Genomic DNA, 17,762 nt, shown 5'->3' with positions numbered 1-17,762 from the left:
GACGAAACCGGGTGTTGTGTAGTAAACAACAATGACGAAACCGGTGTATTTTAATTTGACATGACCCATTTCTTTCGTTCCATACACAGAAATACAAGTATTGAGATGCTCATTATGACTAGTTTTGCAATCTTTCTGTCAGTATCTATCTTCCCGTACCTTTCTTTCCGTACAATGTGAACAATTTAACGAGAAATTAAACAATTTCGAGGCAAGGTTCACTCAATTCGTCATTTTGACATGCATTTTTACTTATTTCTTCGTTAATATAGAACGGTTGTAGAAAATATTGCATATCACAATAGAAAATAGTTGAATATGTATATATATTCTTCGATATCATTAAAAAAATAAGAAAATAAGGAGAAACATATCTTTCTTCTGTCTATTGATGTTCCGTCATTGTGCCGGATGTTAGATACCATCGAGTCCGATCAAATTTTGCCGGTGTGGTTTAGACACAGTGAGTAATGAGGAACCCTCACCCTCTAGACGATCAGGTAATTACTCAACCAAATCATCAACCTAATATTGTAACTTATAAGAAAAATGTGATCTGTCGAAGTTATTGATTTTTAGTTCATTTAAGTTTCCGTTTACAAAGTTCGTTATTACGTAAACAGAGCTAAATTTAGACACATAACAAATCATGGACAAAATCAATGTGTATGCATGACATGTCTAGTTACCAAGCAGATTACTATAATTAACGGACATAAAACGTGCTTCAATCCCGACAATGCACTTGATTTAAGATATCAAATGGTAAGATATTTTTTCACGATTCTTGTACGATCGCGATTCATTATAAATATATAGACATTCCGTCATGAAGCCACGCCTTTAAAAGTCTACTAGAATACATCAGAATTATAATTAGTATTATGATTTTCTATAATAATTTTCTTAAATGCTTATTACATGTTAAAATTTGATATGAATCAGCGTATACAAATCGCATTCTTAAAACATCAATTCAGCAGATTTTTATTGTAAATTACATTCTAGATTTTCTAGTTTCACTTTCGATTGATCAATTTTTCAGAAATTTGTTTAAAAATACGACTATCAACAGGCTTTTTCAAGTAAATACATATCGGATATAAACTTCATTTCTGGTTATGTAATAACAATGATTGTATACACAAAAACAAAACAACTTAATGCAGCGTTCACACAGCGCCGATTATTGCCCCCGTTTGAGATCAGACAGCGCTAAGTCACGAACAGTAAAAAATTGGGATTACTATCCTAAATGATCTGGAATGTCCTATTATTGCCTGATCGCTGTAGTATACGTTCGTAACAGATTTCTATGGATTGGAGAGGTCGGCTAAGCACCCCGACAGTTAAGTGCGTCCTATAACATTCGGGAAAACTCATTAGATTTTTTGTAATCGGATTACAATCGTGATATGTCGTGACAGATTCTGCTATATCGGATCAAAATCGAAACAACGTTCTGTGTTTTCTGGACGGTGTCTTGTGGAACGATCAAACCAGTGCTATTAAATATATAGGAAAAAAGTTTTGAAAAGTTTTTTCTTCTGTAAACTGTTGTTATTACTATGAACTGTGATTCAAATAGTATTGTTTTTAAAAATGGAAATATCATCAAAGACGTTTGAAGTAGGTATATATTTCCCTTCTACAAACAAAAGAAACACTTTGGCATTAAGACCTGCATTCATTAATTATTTACTCTTTAAATGGAGTCTTTATTATGTTTATAGAGTAAATTAAATGATTAATAAATAGCATGTTATTCATATTTAAATTTCAAAAGTGAAGTCATAAACAAAGTTCTAAATTAAGCCTATAAATAAATAACTTTACAAAGCCCACCGCATGTACTTTTTGTCTGAAATGATCATCTTTTTCATCAAATACAAATACAAAAAAAAAGTCGTCAATCAAGAATTGTGAGGGGAAAATAAAAAAATGGAAAAACGAAAAGTTTCAATAATAAAACAAACGTGTATTCTCTCATAATTATTTCATTCAAATAGTAACAACAAACGCTTCAAAGTCTCGTTTATTATTATATTGAAATTAAATAGCTCTAGTTGATATCAAGCGATAACCGATTCTCACTCGTTATAAAACTCATTTATATACACTTGCATATTATAATCAAAATAACAATAATATGTCATATTACATAACAGATAAGTTATACTGCTACTAATTGTTAGGGTTCATAAAGTATGCTTTCGTTGTTATACGAAGCTAAATTTAGACACAAAAACAAACAACTGATATATTAGATTAATATGATTAGCAAGCATAGGACGATGTACTACACTTAAATCGATAGATATATCGGATGCATTAGAGATATACAATGGTAAGATACACGATTAATAGTATGATCTACTTCATTATTAAAAATGCATTCCTGTACATTGTAAAAAAATCTTTGAACAACTACAAACCAACTGAACTATCTCGTAAACTTTGTCATGCTTCAGTAATTGAGTATACAAATTGATAAAAAAAAATGCAGATTTAAAACACTGATCATTTGCAAAATGGAGCCAATCTCTGTACACATATCTCAAATTATTTGTGTTTGATTTTGTACATTCGCTTTCAATTTCTCTATTTTTCAGACACTTCCTACATGCATGAATCTGAAGAAAAAAACAATGGTTAATATGAGCAGAAGCATTAGTTTCATAAAATTAATTGGATCCGTGTGATACGATTTATTTCCAAACGCTAATTAATCTTAAAATCAATTGACATGAATCCTTATACACTTCAGTGATAACCATTTAATTTATTTCCTTAATGTTTATCTTAATCCTGTTAGGGGAATGTCCCCTGACTTATAATAGGTCTACCATCACCACATTAACAGTATGCTTTAACAATTCAGATTGTTATGTTAGACATTGCACTATTAACATAGTATTGCATCATTTGCGTAGTAGTAACACATTCAAATATTATTATTGTTTTAATTTGAAAATAGGATAATAGGTATGGTTATCCATTTATCGATGAGATTGCTACCTGCAAGAAACGTGATGATGCATATGTTATCAATTACAGGCCAACGAATCTCTGCACCGTGATGATACACGACACAAAACATCGTATTTACATTTGAATTTAATTACCTTTTGATAAAAATTATTACATAACAGAGACGGAACGACAACCTATGTGCTTTGTGAAACAAAAATGCAAGTTACGTGGTACAAATTCAGATTCCGTTTGAGAGTTTTAGATGTCTTTTTTTTTGTATTTAATCAATTGCTTAATAAAAAGTAAAGCAAGTTTACACATAGAATGTTTAACGGATACATCAAATCTCTACTGTATTGTACGACTTTGCCCCCCGCAGAGCTATAGAAAAACAGTACATTAACGGGTGTTACACGGACTCTTTTTAGATGATACACGGACTCTTTTTAGTTGTTATACGGACACTTTTTATGAATAGAATCACTCGTGCATGATCAGTGAGTTCATGGGCACTTTAACTTTCAATTAGATTTGAACTTTTTGGTTCACCGACTTATTTCCTGTCTTTTTATTGAAGAAAATATTGACGTTAGTATCAATATCTTTTTCAAAGATTTCCAGTAAAATACTATTCAAATCAGTACACTAGGGATTAGAAATTAAACTTCAAAAAGGGGGGTTGGGTTGGTTTTCTCCTAAAATAGATATTTTGATCCCAAATTTTATGAGAAAAAATTCATTATGGTCAAGCAGATGACAAATTAATGTTTTGCTTTATTCCTAATTTTCCGAATACCGTAAATAGCGCTAATTTAAACAAAAACATTTGGGTGATTATACTAAAAAAAAGAACATACCGCCCCCTTTATGAAGCAAAATATTCGGTCAATAAATGTTTTCTTCAATATATGGACATGCATAGTATTTTGAACAATGCTGAAAATAAAGAAATGGTGATACTGACGTGTATATTTCAATAAAAATAAGACAGGAAATAAGTAAATAAAAATCAATTGTTTGTCCCCATTTAAATGCATTGATCGTCCAAAAAAAGGGTTGTTCCAACCCCCGGACCCCCCACCACTGAATATTAAATTCATGTATTTGGCAACAAACGCGCGATTTTTACGATTTATTTAAGGCGGAATTGGGGGATGGAATGGCACATCCTGCATTTTTTCATCAAAAATAAAGATCACAGCATGTGTTAAAATGAATTAGCCTCCCTTCCCCCTCCACCACCCCACACCCCCCCTCACACCCGCCCCCACCCCACCGCCCTTCCCCGCTTTCCGTTTCATCCATAAAAATAAAACGTTATCCTACTTACCACTAACATATTTCTTTAATATATTACTTTTTTACGAAGTTGCATTCTAAAAAGTCTTAAATATGTACAACATTCATCTTTTACTTAAAATGGTTCTTTTTTATCAAATTATTAGATTTATGATTTATTTTCTGGAATAAAAATCGTTTGAAGAGAAATGAAAAAAATGTGTTTATACAATAACTTACATTTCTACTACTGCTTTATGGCTATCTAACTAAAGTTTCTCAAATGTTTAGTCTTGCAAAATGTATTATTACTTTCTTGAAACGTCGTAAAAGTCAGATAAAAAACAAAAGTAACAAAAGAAACAGGCCGGTAACAACCAGCCGAATAGTTTGTCTGCACTTGTAGTCAGGTCAAGGTCATCGGCTATCGCCTCGGACCTTGACCTGACTACTCGTGCAGAAAAACTATCCGGTAACGGTTACTACCGGCCTGTTTCTTTGTTACCTTTGTATTTTATCTAATACTTATTACTATCTTGGGAAAATTACATCATTAACGAACAAAAGAACTCACCCGCGAAATCGCGGGAAATTAGAGCATGGTTGAAAATATATACTGTTGTAGAATGAAATTGTGTTAAAAGATTATCATCGGTACTTTATATAAATTCTTTTGTTCTGCAATTTTAAACGTTTTTATGGTGTACAATGTATATAACATTATAACATGTTATATTCTATTGCATCAATAAAAAAATAAAACAAATAAAATATCTGCGTGATGTTCACACCATGAATTACTTATTCGGCAAGTTTAATTTTGTTCCGAACGGTTCTTTATAGACTGAAAAATAAATAACTAACTAAAGTCATTTTTAATCGTTCAGTCAATTTATTGTGTGAATAATTGATCTTGTTTAGTGTACGAATTTATTCATATTTACTTCAATGTAAAGGTAAGTATAATATGCTTCATCTGCCAACGTATAGTTGGAACTATCAATTTTGCATTCATTTTTATGATAGATTGATCACCGAAGGTTTTTGGAACTTTTAAAAACGGTTTAAAATACTACTAATACATATATTATTGTGTGCGCATGTTTTCAATAGGTCTATCCGTGATGTATAACATGTGAAGTAGAAACATTTTTGAAAGTAAATATAGAATATGAATTAATGGTTTAAAAATGTTGAGCATGTAAAAAATATGGGCACTCTTGGATTTACCTAATTAATTCTACAAGCATTGCTTTAAAAATGTATCGCATATATCCTGCCAAAACTGCTGAAACAGTCATTGCTTTTAAAAATAAAATCAAAAACAAAAATATGAACCGTTACCGTTTTCAATAGCCGAAATTCTTGCTCACAGAAATTATAAAAAATATTTGTTCAAAATTTATATTTAGATTCTATAATACATTCAATATTGTCTACTTGCATTATCAAAAAATACATGGTGATATTTAGTAATTTAGGACGAATGGCCATCATGGCCATATCCACATTATAAATATGTCAATTCTTTTTTTGTAACTACATGTTACAAGTCCCCCTGACATAGAGTCAACAGACGCATACTGTATATATGTTTTGTACAAATTTAATGTTGTACAAATTGTAATTTGTACACAAGTTTTGTACAAATTATCAATGTTTTATGAACTGCTAAACACAAATGAATGATGCAAACACACAGTTTTTCTTTCCGTATATATCTGTCATATTTTCTTGACAACATGATACAGTCTAATACTGAGCATTGATACAAAAAACATTAGAAGATCACAAAAAGACCTTTTATGAATATGATTTTGGTATAAATAGAAAGATCAAATTAAATGTGTCCTTATCTCCAATTTGAGGACAAGGAGATTAGAACTAAATGTTGAGCTGAAATGTATACATTTGAATTTAAGATACTAAACTGAATCATTTTAAAAGATAAACTGTTATCACCTGGTGATAAAAACTTATAACATGTATAAATTGTACAAAACCCTGTAAAAACCATTATTTGTACAAACTTACATCCTATACACAACATATATATGTTTTTTTTCGATTACTGTGTGGTATTTTATTAGTCTTACTATATTTTAGACTTCTTCATAGTTCATGCTTTGCGTGTTTGGACAACTTTATTTTAATTAAAGAAAAATGGAACAAAAGGATTGATGATCAACTGAATTGAAACGTCGACGGTGTTATTCTTCCAGTTGTCCGACTTGAGGGTCCATAGTATATTTAACCTTAAACAAGATCCTGTTACATGGACATGTGCATGATATGTATTATTAACATCTTCACATTGTGTTTTTAACACGTGTTTTGTGATCAAATAACAAAAAAATGTGAAAAGTTGTCTCATTGGTAACCATATGTAATCAAGCATAATATAAAAGTTAATTTCTTTTGATATTAACCCTATATTTAGTTGTACAATTCTTGTTCATGATGGTGGCAGTTAGTACATGTCATTGTTGAGCAGAAGACAAACATTACTGCAATGGCGGCATCTAATCTACGTCTTGGAGATTCACATAAAACTAACTTTGCGCGCATCGGGCATGCTTCGCAACATCTGATGTCAAATATTTTACAACAACTTTTGGCAAGTTATGAAAATCCTAGTACTATTTTTAACCGAGTAAATAGTTGTCAAAAATTAAAAAGACGTTTACCAGTAAGCGACTGGAAAAAAATCAATAGTGCATTGAAACAAGGATATATAGATTTTGATATCCCACTTATTTATACTATTTTGCGAAATCTCCATGATCCTAGCATTCGTCCATCACGAGATTGGGATCTTCCAGTCGGCCCACAACCATTTGAAACTTCAATTGGAGATGATCTTGAAAGATGTCGAAGAAGCCGTAATTATATCTTGCATAGAGGAAATACACTGTTTACTGATCAAGACGTTAATGACATTTTCTCTGAATTTGAATCTATAGCGGAACGGTTTGAAAAGGCACTCCATAAACAACCAAACGAATTCGTCTCTGAATTTAAAAATTTGAGAACATGTAGCATGGATGAAGCTACAAAAAAGATGTACCTTGACAATCTACAAGATCTTATGAAGAATGAAAAAGTCACTCTTGAATCCATCCAAGCTTTGGAAATACAGGGAACGCAAACTGAAGAACGCATGTTCAATGTTGAACAAGATTTGCAATCACTTAAAGGTAAAAAGATAACTCAAACTTACTTTCAAAACATGAATAGATAGCAAAAAACAACAGTAATTGAAATTTATCTGACTTTCAATATAACCGACATATCAAAATGTATGTACATGTATCTGAACCATTGAAATGTCAAGCTTTTTGAAATACCGAAAACGATAAAAATATTGAGTTTTTGCTTTATCAGTTATTGATATATAAATATTGGCACCTGTTAGAAATATAATGATTTGTCTTTTACAAGTCAGAAAGACTTTGTTTTCAACCTAATATTTAGCCATTTTAAAGTTCTTGTTTGCATTTATGTGAAATCTATTAGATGGTAGGCTAATTTACATATTACTAAAACGTTCATATATACCATGTTTAGATGCTTATTTGAAACAGTGCCTTATGCACCAGGACTTGCACACCGAACATGTTTTTTTTACCATGAGGTGTTTGTTTTATAATTGGTTTTGGGTATTGATTACAAAATATAATGTAGAAAAAAAGGTAAAAAAGGAAATGTGCTATGTAGGCATGTTTACAATAAAGTCAGATCACAATTTGTATTGAACAATAAGTTTTGTGAAGAGAATATGTGTCGTTCCTGTGGTCACAAGTGTACATTCGATGTAATCAAGCATAATATAAAAGTTAATTGGAACATTCATTAGCTGCACATGATGTTAGAGACATCATTTCGGCTCGTGAATAACATTTAATTGTATAATGATATATCAGTTTACTGTCAAAATAACGTTTTGTTTATTGTTACGTTTCGCTAAATTAGAATTATGAAAAGCTGTTTTTTTTATATTGTAAATACATATTTTTACAGACACAATGCAGTCTTTGAATATACCCAACAAAGAGAGCCGTAAGTTGATACATTATTAGATATATCTTTGACATGATTATTTGATAATGTATTAAAGAATGTATGTGAAGAAGATATGTTGATAATTATCTGTGTAATGTATTAGGTGTAAGCCATAATGGAAACTTTTCCTCAACATACTAAGATATATATATATATATATATATATATATGGGATATTCGATATGAGGATTGTCCAATGGATCCTTAATCATCGTTATTGTTTGCAACAGTAGATAGAAAAATGAATTTACAACATCAGAGTTATTGTTATAAAAAGCAAGATTTAGAAATTGTAATTCAAAGTTCTAATACAATGATGATGTCTTTATTTTAAACCAGTCTAACTTTCAAATTATATACCTCCAATTTTGAAAAAGAATGCTTCAATTACCTTTTTAGAATGACGTGCTTCCTCCCTTCATACATATTGTACTTCAACTCTTTTACACCCCAATGAAGTTACAAAAAGAAGCATTCAATTCTGAAAAAAAAACAATCTTATTTTAATTTGTTATAGATAACTCGTAGCTAGTGGCCCGTTTAATGTGTAGTTAATATAAAAAAGAAGATGTGGTATGATTGCCAATGAGACAACTGTCCACAAGAGACGTCACCGTACGTAAGTTTATCCAGTGAACAAACACTTATTGTACATGGTGTAGCTGTCTAAAACAACAGACGACTATAGCGTTTGACTCAGGATTTTCGCGACTACTTTAATTCAAGATTTTTTAGATATGTTTTCGAAATCCTCTAGTTTAATCAATGTAATAAGAAAACGAATTATGCCTTCTGACCTTTTTTTTCATTTTTTATGGGAAAATAATTTTTTAAATCTTATATAATCTTCTTTTTGTCATAAATTTTAAAGAAAAAAGGTTCAATGTTAAATGTATGAAAAGTCCAGAGAGAATCATTTTCTGCTTAATTTTCAATCGTTTAAATCTTTAAAACAAGGAAACACACTCCCGTCTTATCCACTTTTAAGATCGGTTATTTATAAACTTTTAATATATAACTGTCTGTTTAAAAGGCTGGTAATTTTGAAACATCATTCAGTGTATCACATCATGAATATTTTGCATTACAGTTGTGTTTCGGGAACCTTTAGAAGACAAGACTTGTTTCGAAGGTGACACAATCAGCTTAGAATGTGTAATAGAAGGAGGGAAGAAACCAAGCAAGTGGTACAAGGGGGATTTAGCAGCACGCGTATTATCAGATAATATTCGTGATGAATCTAAAGACCAAACTCATAAACTGACCATTCTCCATGCTACAAGAGAAGATGCAGGGGTTTACACTATATTGATTGGGGATGAAAGCAAAGATGTTCGATTGATTGTAATCGGTAAGAATATAAATAGTTCAGGCCAAGTTTCTTCATTCTCAGCTTCCTTAGTTTCGAATAAATGCAACTTTGAAGCACAACTAGTTAAATTTTAACATATGTATTTATAGTGGATTGGGAAACAAGTTATTACAACTTATACATCCTTGTCCACTTTGCGAGTGCGAGTGCTGCCTTGTAGCAGCATTATTCTGCTCTTTGTCGAAATCTAAAAGTGTGTCTTAAACGTGCAAGAGATATCTTTTATCACGAGTCAACGGACTATCATCGTTTCTCAAGACCATACTCGAAAATAGTGTCAAGAGAGAGCCAAAAATTCAGTCTCTGAAATGTTCTCTCCGCAACGGGGATCGAACCAGGAACCGTTGTGTTAGAAGTCCGATGCGCTAACCACTACACCACAACTAATCAATGAATTACCGATCGTTTTTTTTAAACAAAACAATGAATAAATGTTTAACATTATGTATGTATGTCTATCTGCTAAATTGTTTATCTGAGTATATTATTGGTAGACATCATTGAAAACATGATAAAATTATACCAACCTATAGTTGGTGTACTAGTATTAATGGTTGATTATTTTCTATTCGCATTGGTTTGAAAAGTAAAATACAAAATTCTGAACTCCGAGGAAAATTCAAACAGAAAGTCATGAATAAAATGGCAAAATCAAAAGCACAAAACACGTCGACGAATGGATAACAACTGTCACTTTCCTGACTTCGTACAGGCATTTTCTTATGTAGATTTATTTGAAATAGAGCATATATCGAAAATAGTTATATCATGCTTACATTATAATTTTGTTGTTTCTCTTCTTTTTTTTTAAAGAAAAACCGCCATCGTTAGTAGAACTTCGTCATTATCAAAATGAACTAGCAGAAATCGCACTAAGAGGAGAAAATACAATGATATGTGCAGGTACAAATGCTGGTAAAACGTATGTGGCTTTCCATGTGATAGAGAGTCATTTGTTAAAAAATCCAAGAGGTATGTTTTAAATATGGTGTGAAACACAAGGTGAATGGTTTAACATTAAGAACCATGTCTGGCATAAAAGCTTTGATGTTTATCGTGGTCGAAAAATACTTTATTAAAGTTTTTATTTTGTTTTTGTAGACAGGATGTTAAATAGCATGAATGCATACCAGAGTTGATAGATATAAGGAGATGTGGTATGAGTGCCAATGAGACAACTCTCCATCCAAGCATAATTTGTAAAGAAATTCCACCAAAGAGGAAATCCTGGATAATCATAGGTCTGTTCTTTGTTCCTTTGGTATTTCAACCAAAGATGAAGAACTGGATCTTCCATCACTGTATTGGATACCTAAACTACATAAGTGTCCTTACAGACAACGGTATATTGCTGGGTCTTCCAAGTGCTCCACGAAACCTCTTTCTAAATTATTAACATCTATTTTATCAGCAATCAAAGACGGGCTTCAAAGTTATTGTGAACCTGCCTATTCAAGAGGTGGCGTGAATCAGATGTGGATACTTAAAAATTCCAAAGATCTTTTAGAGTACATACAATCTAACTCTCTTTCATCTTGTAACAGTATTAAAACATTTGACTTTTCTACTCTTTATACAAGTATTCCACATTCCAAACTAAAAGACAAATTGAAAGAGTTGGTATTACTTTGCTTCATAAAAAAGAATGGCCAACGTAGATACAAGTATCTTGTCTTAGGGAGGGATAAATCATACTTTGTAAAGAATCACTCTGATTCAAACAAAAAATTCTCTGAAACCGATATTATCAAGATGCTTGATTTCTTGATTGACAACATATTTGTAACGTTCGGAGGACGTGTTTTTCAACAGACTGTCGGCATCCCAATGGGAACAAACTGTGCCCCTCTACTTGCCGACTTGTTTCTTTATTATTATGAGGCTGACTTCATGCAGGAACTTCTTAGGAAGAAAGATAAGAAGTTAGCAATATCCTTTAACTCTACTTTCCGCTATATAGATGACGTTCTTTCACTAAACAATTCAAAATTTGGTGACTATGTGGAACGCATCTATCCCATCGAATTAGAGATAAAGGATACTACAGATACAGTTAAGTCGGCTTCATATCTTGACTTACATCTAGAAATTGACAATGAGGGTCGGTTGAAAACAAAACTTTACGACAAAAGAGATGATTTCAGATTTCCAATTGTGAACTTTCCATTTCTAAGTAGCAACATTCCAGCAGCACCTGCATACGGGGTATATATCTCCCAATTGATACGATATTCCCGTGCTTGCATTTCCTATCATGATTTTCTTGATAGAGGGTTACTGCTCACAAGGAAGCTATTAAACCAAGAGTTCCAAATGGTGAAGTTGAAATCATCCCTTCGTAAATTTTACGGACGCCATCACGAGTTGGTTGACCGTTATGGAATAACCGTTTCACAAATGATATTGGATATGTTCCTTACGTCGTAACTACAATCCCCTTCCCTTTCATGAATGCGACCTACCGAATTAGACTATTTACCGGATTTGTAATCACATAAGCAACACGACGGGTGCCACATGTGGAGCAGGATCTGCTTACCCTTCCGGAGCACCTGAGATCACCCCTAGTTTTTGGTGGGGTTCGTGTTGTTTATTCTTAAGTTTTCTATGTTGTGTCATGTGTACTATTGTTTTTCTGTTTGTCTTTTTCATTTTTAGCCATGGCGTTGTCAGTTTGTTTTAGATTTATGAGTTTGACTGTCCCTTTGGTATCTTTCGTCCCTCTTTTGTAATATAGCATTATAGGTCAAAATACGGTCTTCATCACGGATCCTTCGCTTTGATTGTTTTTTGTGAAATTTGATATATTGAATGAAGATTTATCAAAAGAACATTTTAATGTCTAAAGAATTTATTTATAAATACAATTTTAAACACAAGTTAGTATATTGATTGACAGGGAAATTTCAAATTTAAAGTCCTCATATGTACAATTACATATGAATAAGATACCCGAAGGTATATACTAAATTGTACTCACTATTAACATTAGTGCCTTAAGTCTAATCTTCTTGTTCAGTTGGAACTGTTAATATCTTAATGCAAAAAGTTCATTAGTTATATTTTGTTTCGTCAAGACAGCGACTGCATCTGAATACAGATTTCACAAGAAAAAAAAATACAAACAAAACCAAAGTAAAAACACACACTGTCAGTATAAAGAATCGATAAAAACAGATCTTCTTATTTGATACAGTTGATAATCTGTAATTTACCAATTGTATAACTTATCTGTAGGAAAAGTAGTGTTCATAAACAAGACGAACGTTTTACTGGGACAGCAGTACAAAAGGGCATGTGATACTTTTACAACTCTTCACTTTCAGGTAAATTGTTGAAGATATGTTTTATTTCATAACTATTTCTATCGTAACGCTATTGATGTTGCTGTATTAACTCCAGAGTGTAAATTTTTTTACCACTACAGTTTCGCGTCGAATGTTAATTTAAGTTGAAAAAAAACCAAGGGCACCGTCTAAAAGTTGTTGTTTGCTGACAGTGTCAATCAATTTGATATCATGAAATAAGGCAATGCAATTACAGTTAGCTTTATTTGAAAACACTTCGTCACATTTACATGTGAAGAAAAGAAAAAAATATAAAGTTAAATGATGCTCAAGTCTCAGAAAACAATTTAGAAGACAAATCAACATGACAAACAAAATGAGAATCCACATTCAGTCAAAATTATATAATAAAAAATAGAACACTAGCGACAAAATAACAGATTAGCGACTGTTGTTGTATTTCAAAAGTGAAGACTGCAAATATATAGTTGTTGTGAGTTGAGACACTAACAAATCATACATTAATAAAAGGCAACAGTAGTATACTGCTGTTTGAAATTCATAAATCGATTTAGAAACAAAAATTGTTTCGGGTTACACACTTAAACTGAGGGAATTGCATCAAATATAAGAGGATAACTACGACACAACAGAAACACAACATTAAAATGTAACACACACATAAACGAACTATAATATAACAACCACTTCGTGATTGTGAGAGGGAAACTAATGAAATAACGATTTCAGTTGTTTTTCTGGTAGCTCTAAAAGATCATTGTAATATAGTATGCTCTGGCTAAAATATCCATATAGTGTGAATATAGACGAAAGATAATAGCGTTAAAATCAGTTGTGTTATTTCAAAGGCAACTGATGAAACAGAGGGCATGTGACTGCTGAGAAATATGAAGTTGAAAGTTAAAATGATCATGCTTGTCATAAATTTCTATTTGAACTAGTCCTTCTATCTTAATATCGAAACAACCAAGCTATAGAAATTACTTACTTGTTGCAATAGTACACTTAATCCCAAGTTCACTGGAATATATGAATGCCAACATTCTCTGACATGTACCACACACTAGTAATTGAAGTTTAGTCTGAACGGTCAATTTCACCTACACATGATTTGAAAAGTTTGATTAATACAATTATGAAATGTTCAGCTTCTCAGACAATGTGCAAAATTATCCAATGCAGTAAATTCAGTGCTGTTCAGAAAAATCGCCTGCAGTCAATTCAGTACTGCTTTGTATTTTACTGTTACTACAGTATAAGGGTAACTGTGTACATGTGAATGATGACTACAGTCTAAACAGAGAATGAACAGATCTTCTATGTCTATAACTGAAGTGTCTGAACAGCACTGACTAGAGAAGACTTCGAATGAAAATCCTATTGTATAAAGACTTAAAATTCTATTTTTTATCATTCGAAATACTTTTTTACACAATTTTTCTTACTTTTACTATATTTTGATATTTGTAATTATTTCTTTTTTTCAGGGTAAAATCAAAATATGGAAAGCTGATGAAGACGACAGTGAAAATTTTGAAACAGAAATGGCCAAAGCCAGATTGATATTTTTGACACCTAAATCCCTATGCAACCACCTGATAGAAACAGCAGCAACTAAAGTGTCAATAGATATTTTCACCTTGATCGTTCTTGATGAATGCCATCATACACATGATAAAAGTGTGTATAATGAATTGATGTCATACTACAGGATAGCAAAGTATAGAGAAAAGGCACATCGACTTCCTCAGGTACACATATATATTGCAGTTCATATAGAATTTTACATAATATGTTGAATTAGTTCTGAGTTTACTGTTTACATTTATTTTTAAATTATTCTCTGTTATAGCACTTAATAATATTGAAATGTGTAAAACTATCATATTAGGGACTAACAAAAAGACAGTTTTGTTCATATGCAATGGTTGACAATAGAAAACCTGTATTATAAAAATCAAAAAATAAACAATTCGTGCAGAAATAATTGAAATGGTCACTTGTGTATTATTATATGAAAAGAATAGAGAAAAAGACTAAGTAGATTCTATATTCCATGAAACCTAAAAACAGAAAACAGTTTGAAATTAATCATTGTATCGTGGAATCACTATAAATAACTTATTGACATGCACAATTTATGAAACTAAAACTTCTTTTAAAGAACCTGTTGTTAGTGGTTGTCGTGTGATGGTGTGTTGCATGATGTTTTCTTATTTCTTGTTTTTATATACTAGTAGATTATACCGAATTTTCCCTGTTGTTATTGATTTATCTAAGTTAATGTTAGACTCGGGATCGTTTATAGTTTGTAGATTTGTGTGAGCCGAGTCTCGGTGTTGACGGCAGGACTTTGACCTATAATTGTTAACCTTTTACACATTGTGGCCTTGATGGAAAGCTGTCTCATTGATACCCATATCACATCTTTTAATTTGTATTTGAATGGCAAATGAAACCAAATGTGAAATAACACAATATTGCATTTTGCATTAAACTATAATTGCATTCAATATAAATTACAACATGCATCATAAACCTGTACATCATAAGGCAAACTATCATTTCATATTTATCAATTAACAAGTTATGTTTTTGAAGATACTCGGACTAACAGCATCACCAGGTACAAACAAAGCTAAAGATTTGTCGGCAGCAAAAGATCATTTGAGGAAAGTAATGGCAAATTTAGATGTGACTAAATTGTCTGTAGTTCAGCTCAACAGGGAGGAACTGCTTCAATATACGTCGATTCCAGAAAAGGGTAGGTTATAATTTAAGCTTCTTTTTCGTACCTCCTTAAATTTGAATTGATTGATCAGTCAACATGGCTTTAAGGCATTGCCCAATTATTATTCATGTTTTTAGCATGGAAACATAAAATTGCTTAAAAAAATTTAAAAAAAACCAAAAAAACAAAAAACTGTGTGTATCTTTTAATATAATTAACAGTATCTGATTGAATGTTTATGCCAATATTTAATCTGCATTGTGTACTAATAACACATTTGATACGAACATGGACCTATGGTAAGAACTACAATCTAACAATAACAAAGTAATCCAATATTATAGATTTTTAAATTTTAAATAATAAAATAATTTAATTGATGCAAGTATCTCTCACCTTTTGATATTCACAGTTCACCTGCTTATTTTGTATGCGTATAGTGGTTAGATATAAAGTTATTTTTTTTTGCAGTTCCTATTGCATCAACTACCAGAAAACTGGATCCTTTGAAGGATATACTACTCGGAGCAATGTAATATGTTGAAAATAAATTGAACTCTCGGATTGGTAAGATAATACACTAGTTTAATATCTGTTTTTGTCAGGGGACAGAGAGAAGAAACATACCAGAGGAACATTCTAACTCATATATCAAAACTTAACTGGTCACGCAACGCATAATGAAGAACAAACACACAAAAGCACACAAAACACAACATAGAAAACGAAAGACCTTGCAACACGAACCCCGCAAAAAACTGGCGGGTGGTCTACGGATAGGTAGCCAGATCACATTCTCACGATTGAGATAGCCCAAAGATTGACAGTGTGGCATTTTTATGTTTTTATTGATTATTTTTTATCTTTCGTTTTTCACATGGACAATGGAGCAGCGGAAATATCTCTACATGAAGTAATTATATTGTTTCTTATATACATGTTACCTAAAGTCGCTTATTCCAGAATTACAAATCAAGTTCATATTAAATCAGACAAAAAGTTATCAATACATCTTCATAATTCGGAAACAATCAAAGTTAAAATTCCGATGAGAGCTACAAATTTAGATATTTAGATACTGTTTTACGTAATATAAATTAAATCAATATGAGAAATATGGATTCCACAACGTCAATAGTCATGGTCGCCTTTTTTCATGACGTCACAATAAGACAATTCAGAAAAAAAGAGTAAATTTAACGTCACAATTAAATTTCAACCAATCATTTGTCGAGAACAGATTGGTCACTAGTTAGGAGAAATATTTTTCTCAAACCGGTCCGGAAATTTGAAAATAGCAAACAAATTAGAGAATATGTCAGAATAATTTCAGTTCATTGGTATCTGTTTTCTGTCTTGTTTAGCTTTGGAAATAATGATCAATAATATACGAACGTGTTGGTTAACTTAGTTCTGTATCTGTTATTCATATTGGTACATTTTATTCATAATAATACTGTATTGCAATATTAATCTGTGCAGGAAGAATTTATACAAAACACATTATTAATAATAAAAATCGGTCTTTGTTTTGCGCTATTTTGATCTATCCATCTATCCGAACCCACAATTTTGATGATTTTTACAAGCGTATAAAATTGATCTTATCGATACAATTCTGTTTTGTAGTTTCAAACTTTTTGACTGAAAATCTACTCAATAATAGGGACTTATATGAGGCATTAGGTAATCCACCGGTACAAAGAACGGGTGTACGGTACATACAGTGGATCGGAGAAACTAAAGAGAAAGTGGAGCATGTATTACATAAAGATACAAAAGTACCACGATTGCTTCATGCATGTCTTAGACATCTAGAGGTATATCTATTGATTGTTGATATAAATTAAATGACGTTGCTACCTTATGAAACATATCACGTTATTATTTTGGAATCACGTAAAACTGATATATTTGATGTGTGAAATTTTAAATAATTATGAATATATTCTATAACCAAAGGAGTATGATCATTAAGGCCTGATTCCAGCCAAACAACATTAAGTGATGTTATGCAGTTTGCCTTGGTTTTTCTTAA

The 17,762-nt window shown here is 31.6% G+C and overlaps 1 protein-coding gene across 2 annotated transcripts in view; it reads left to right on the top strand.

Moving 5' to 3' along the window:
* The first annotated feature begins 401 nt into the window (after positions 1-401).
* Positions 402-17,762, top strand: part of LOC143044804 (antiviral innate immune response receptor RIG-I-like) — a 29,051-nt gene continuing 11,690 nt past the window's right edge. For both annotated transcript variants that reach the window (XM_076216969.1, XM_076216970.1), the window contains exons 1-10: positions 402-765; positions 6,358-7,448; positions 8,272-8,310; positions 9,404-9,664; positions 10,499-10,657; positions 12,923-13,011; positions 14,481-14,744; positions 15,595-15,757; positions 16,196-16,291; positions 17,354-17,544. In XM_076216969.1, coding sequence (XP_076073084.1) covers positions 6,764-7,448; positions 8,272-8,310; positions 9,404-9,664; positions 10,499-10,657; positions 12,923-13,011; positions 14,481-14,744; positions 15,595-15,757; positions 16,196-16,260 — 1,725 coding nt within the window. In that variant the 5' untranslated portion in view covers positions 402-765; positions 6,358-6,763 and the 3' untranslated portion in view covers positions 16,261-16,291; positions 17,354-17,544. The remainder of the gene's footprint in view (positions 766-6,357; positions 7,449-8,271; positions 8,311-9,403; positions 9,665-10,498; positions 10,658-12,922; positions 13,012-14,480; positions 14,745-15,594; positions 15,758-16,195; positions 16,292-17,353; positions 17,545-17,762) is intronic.

Source organism: Mytilus galloprovincialis, chromosome 9, assembly GCF_965363235.1.
Source record: "Mytilus galloprovincialis chromosome 9, xbMytGall1.hap1.1, whole genome shotgun sequence".
NCBI lineage: Eukaryota > Metazoa > Mollusca > Bivalvia > Mytilida > Mytilidae > Mytilus > Mytilus galloprovincialis.
This window is presented reverse-complemented; position numbering and strand designations above follow the sequence as displayed.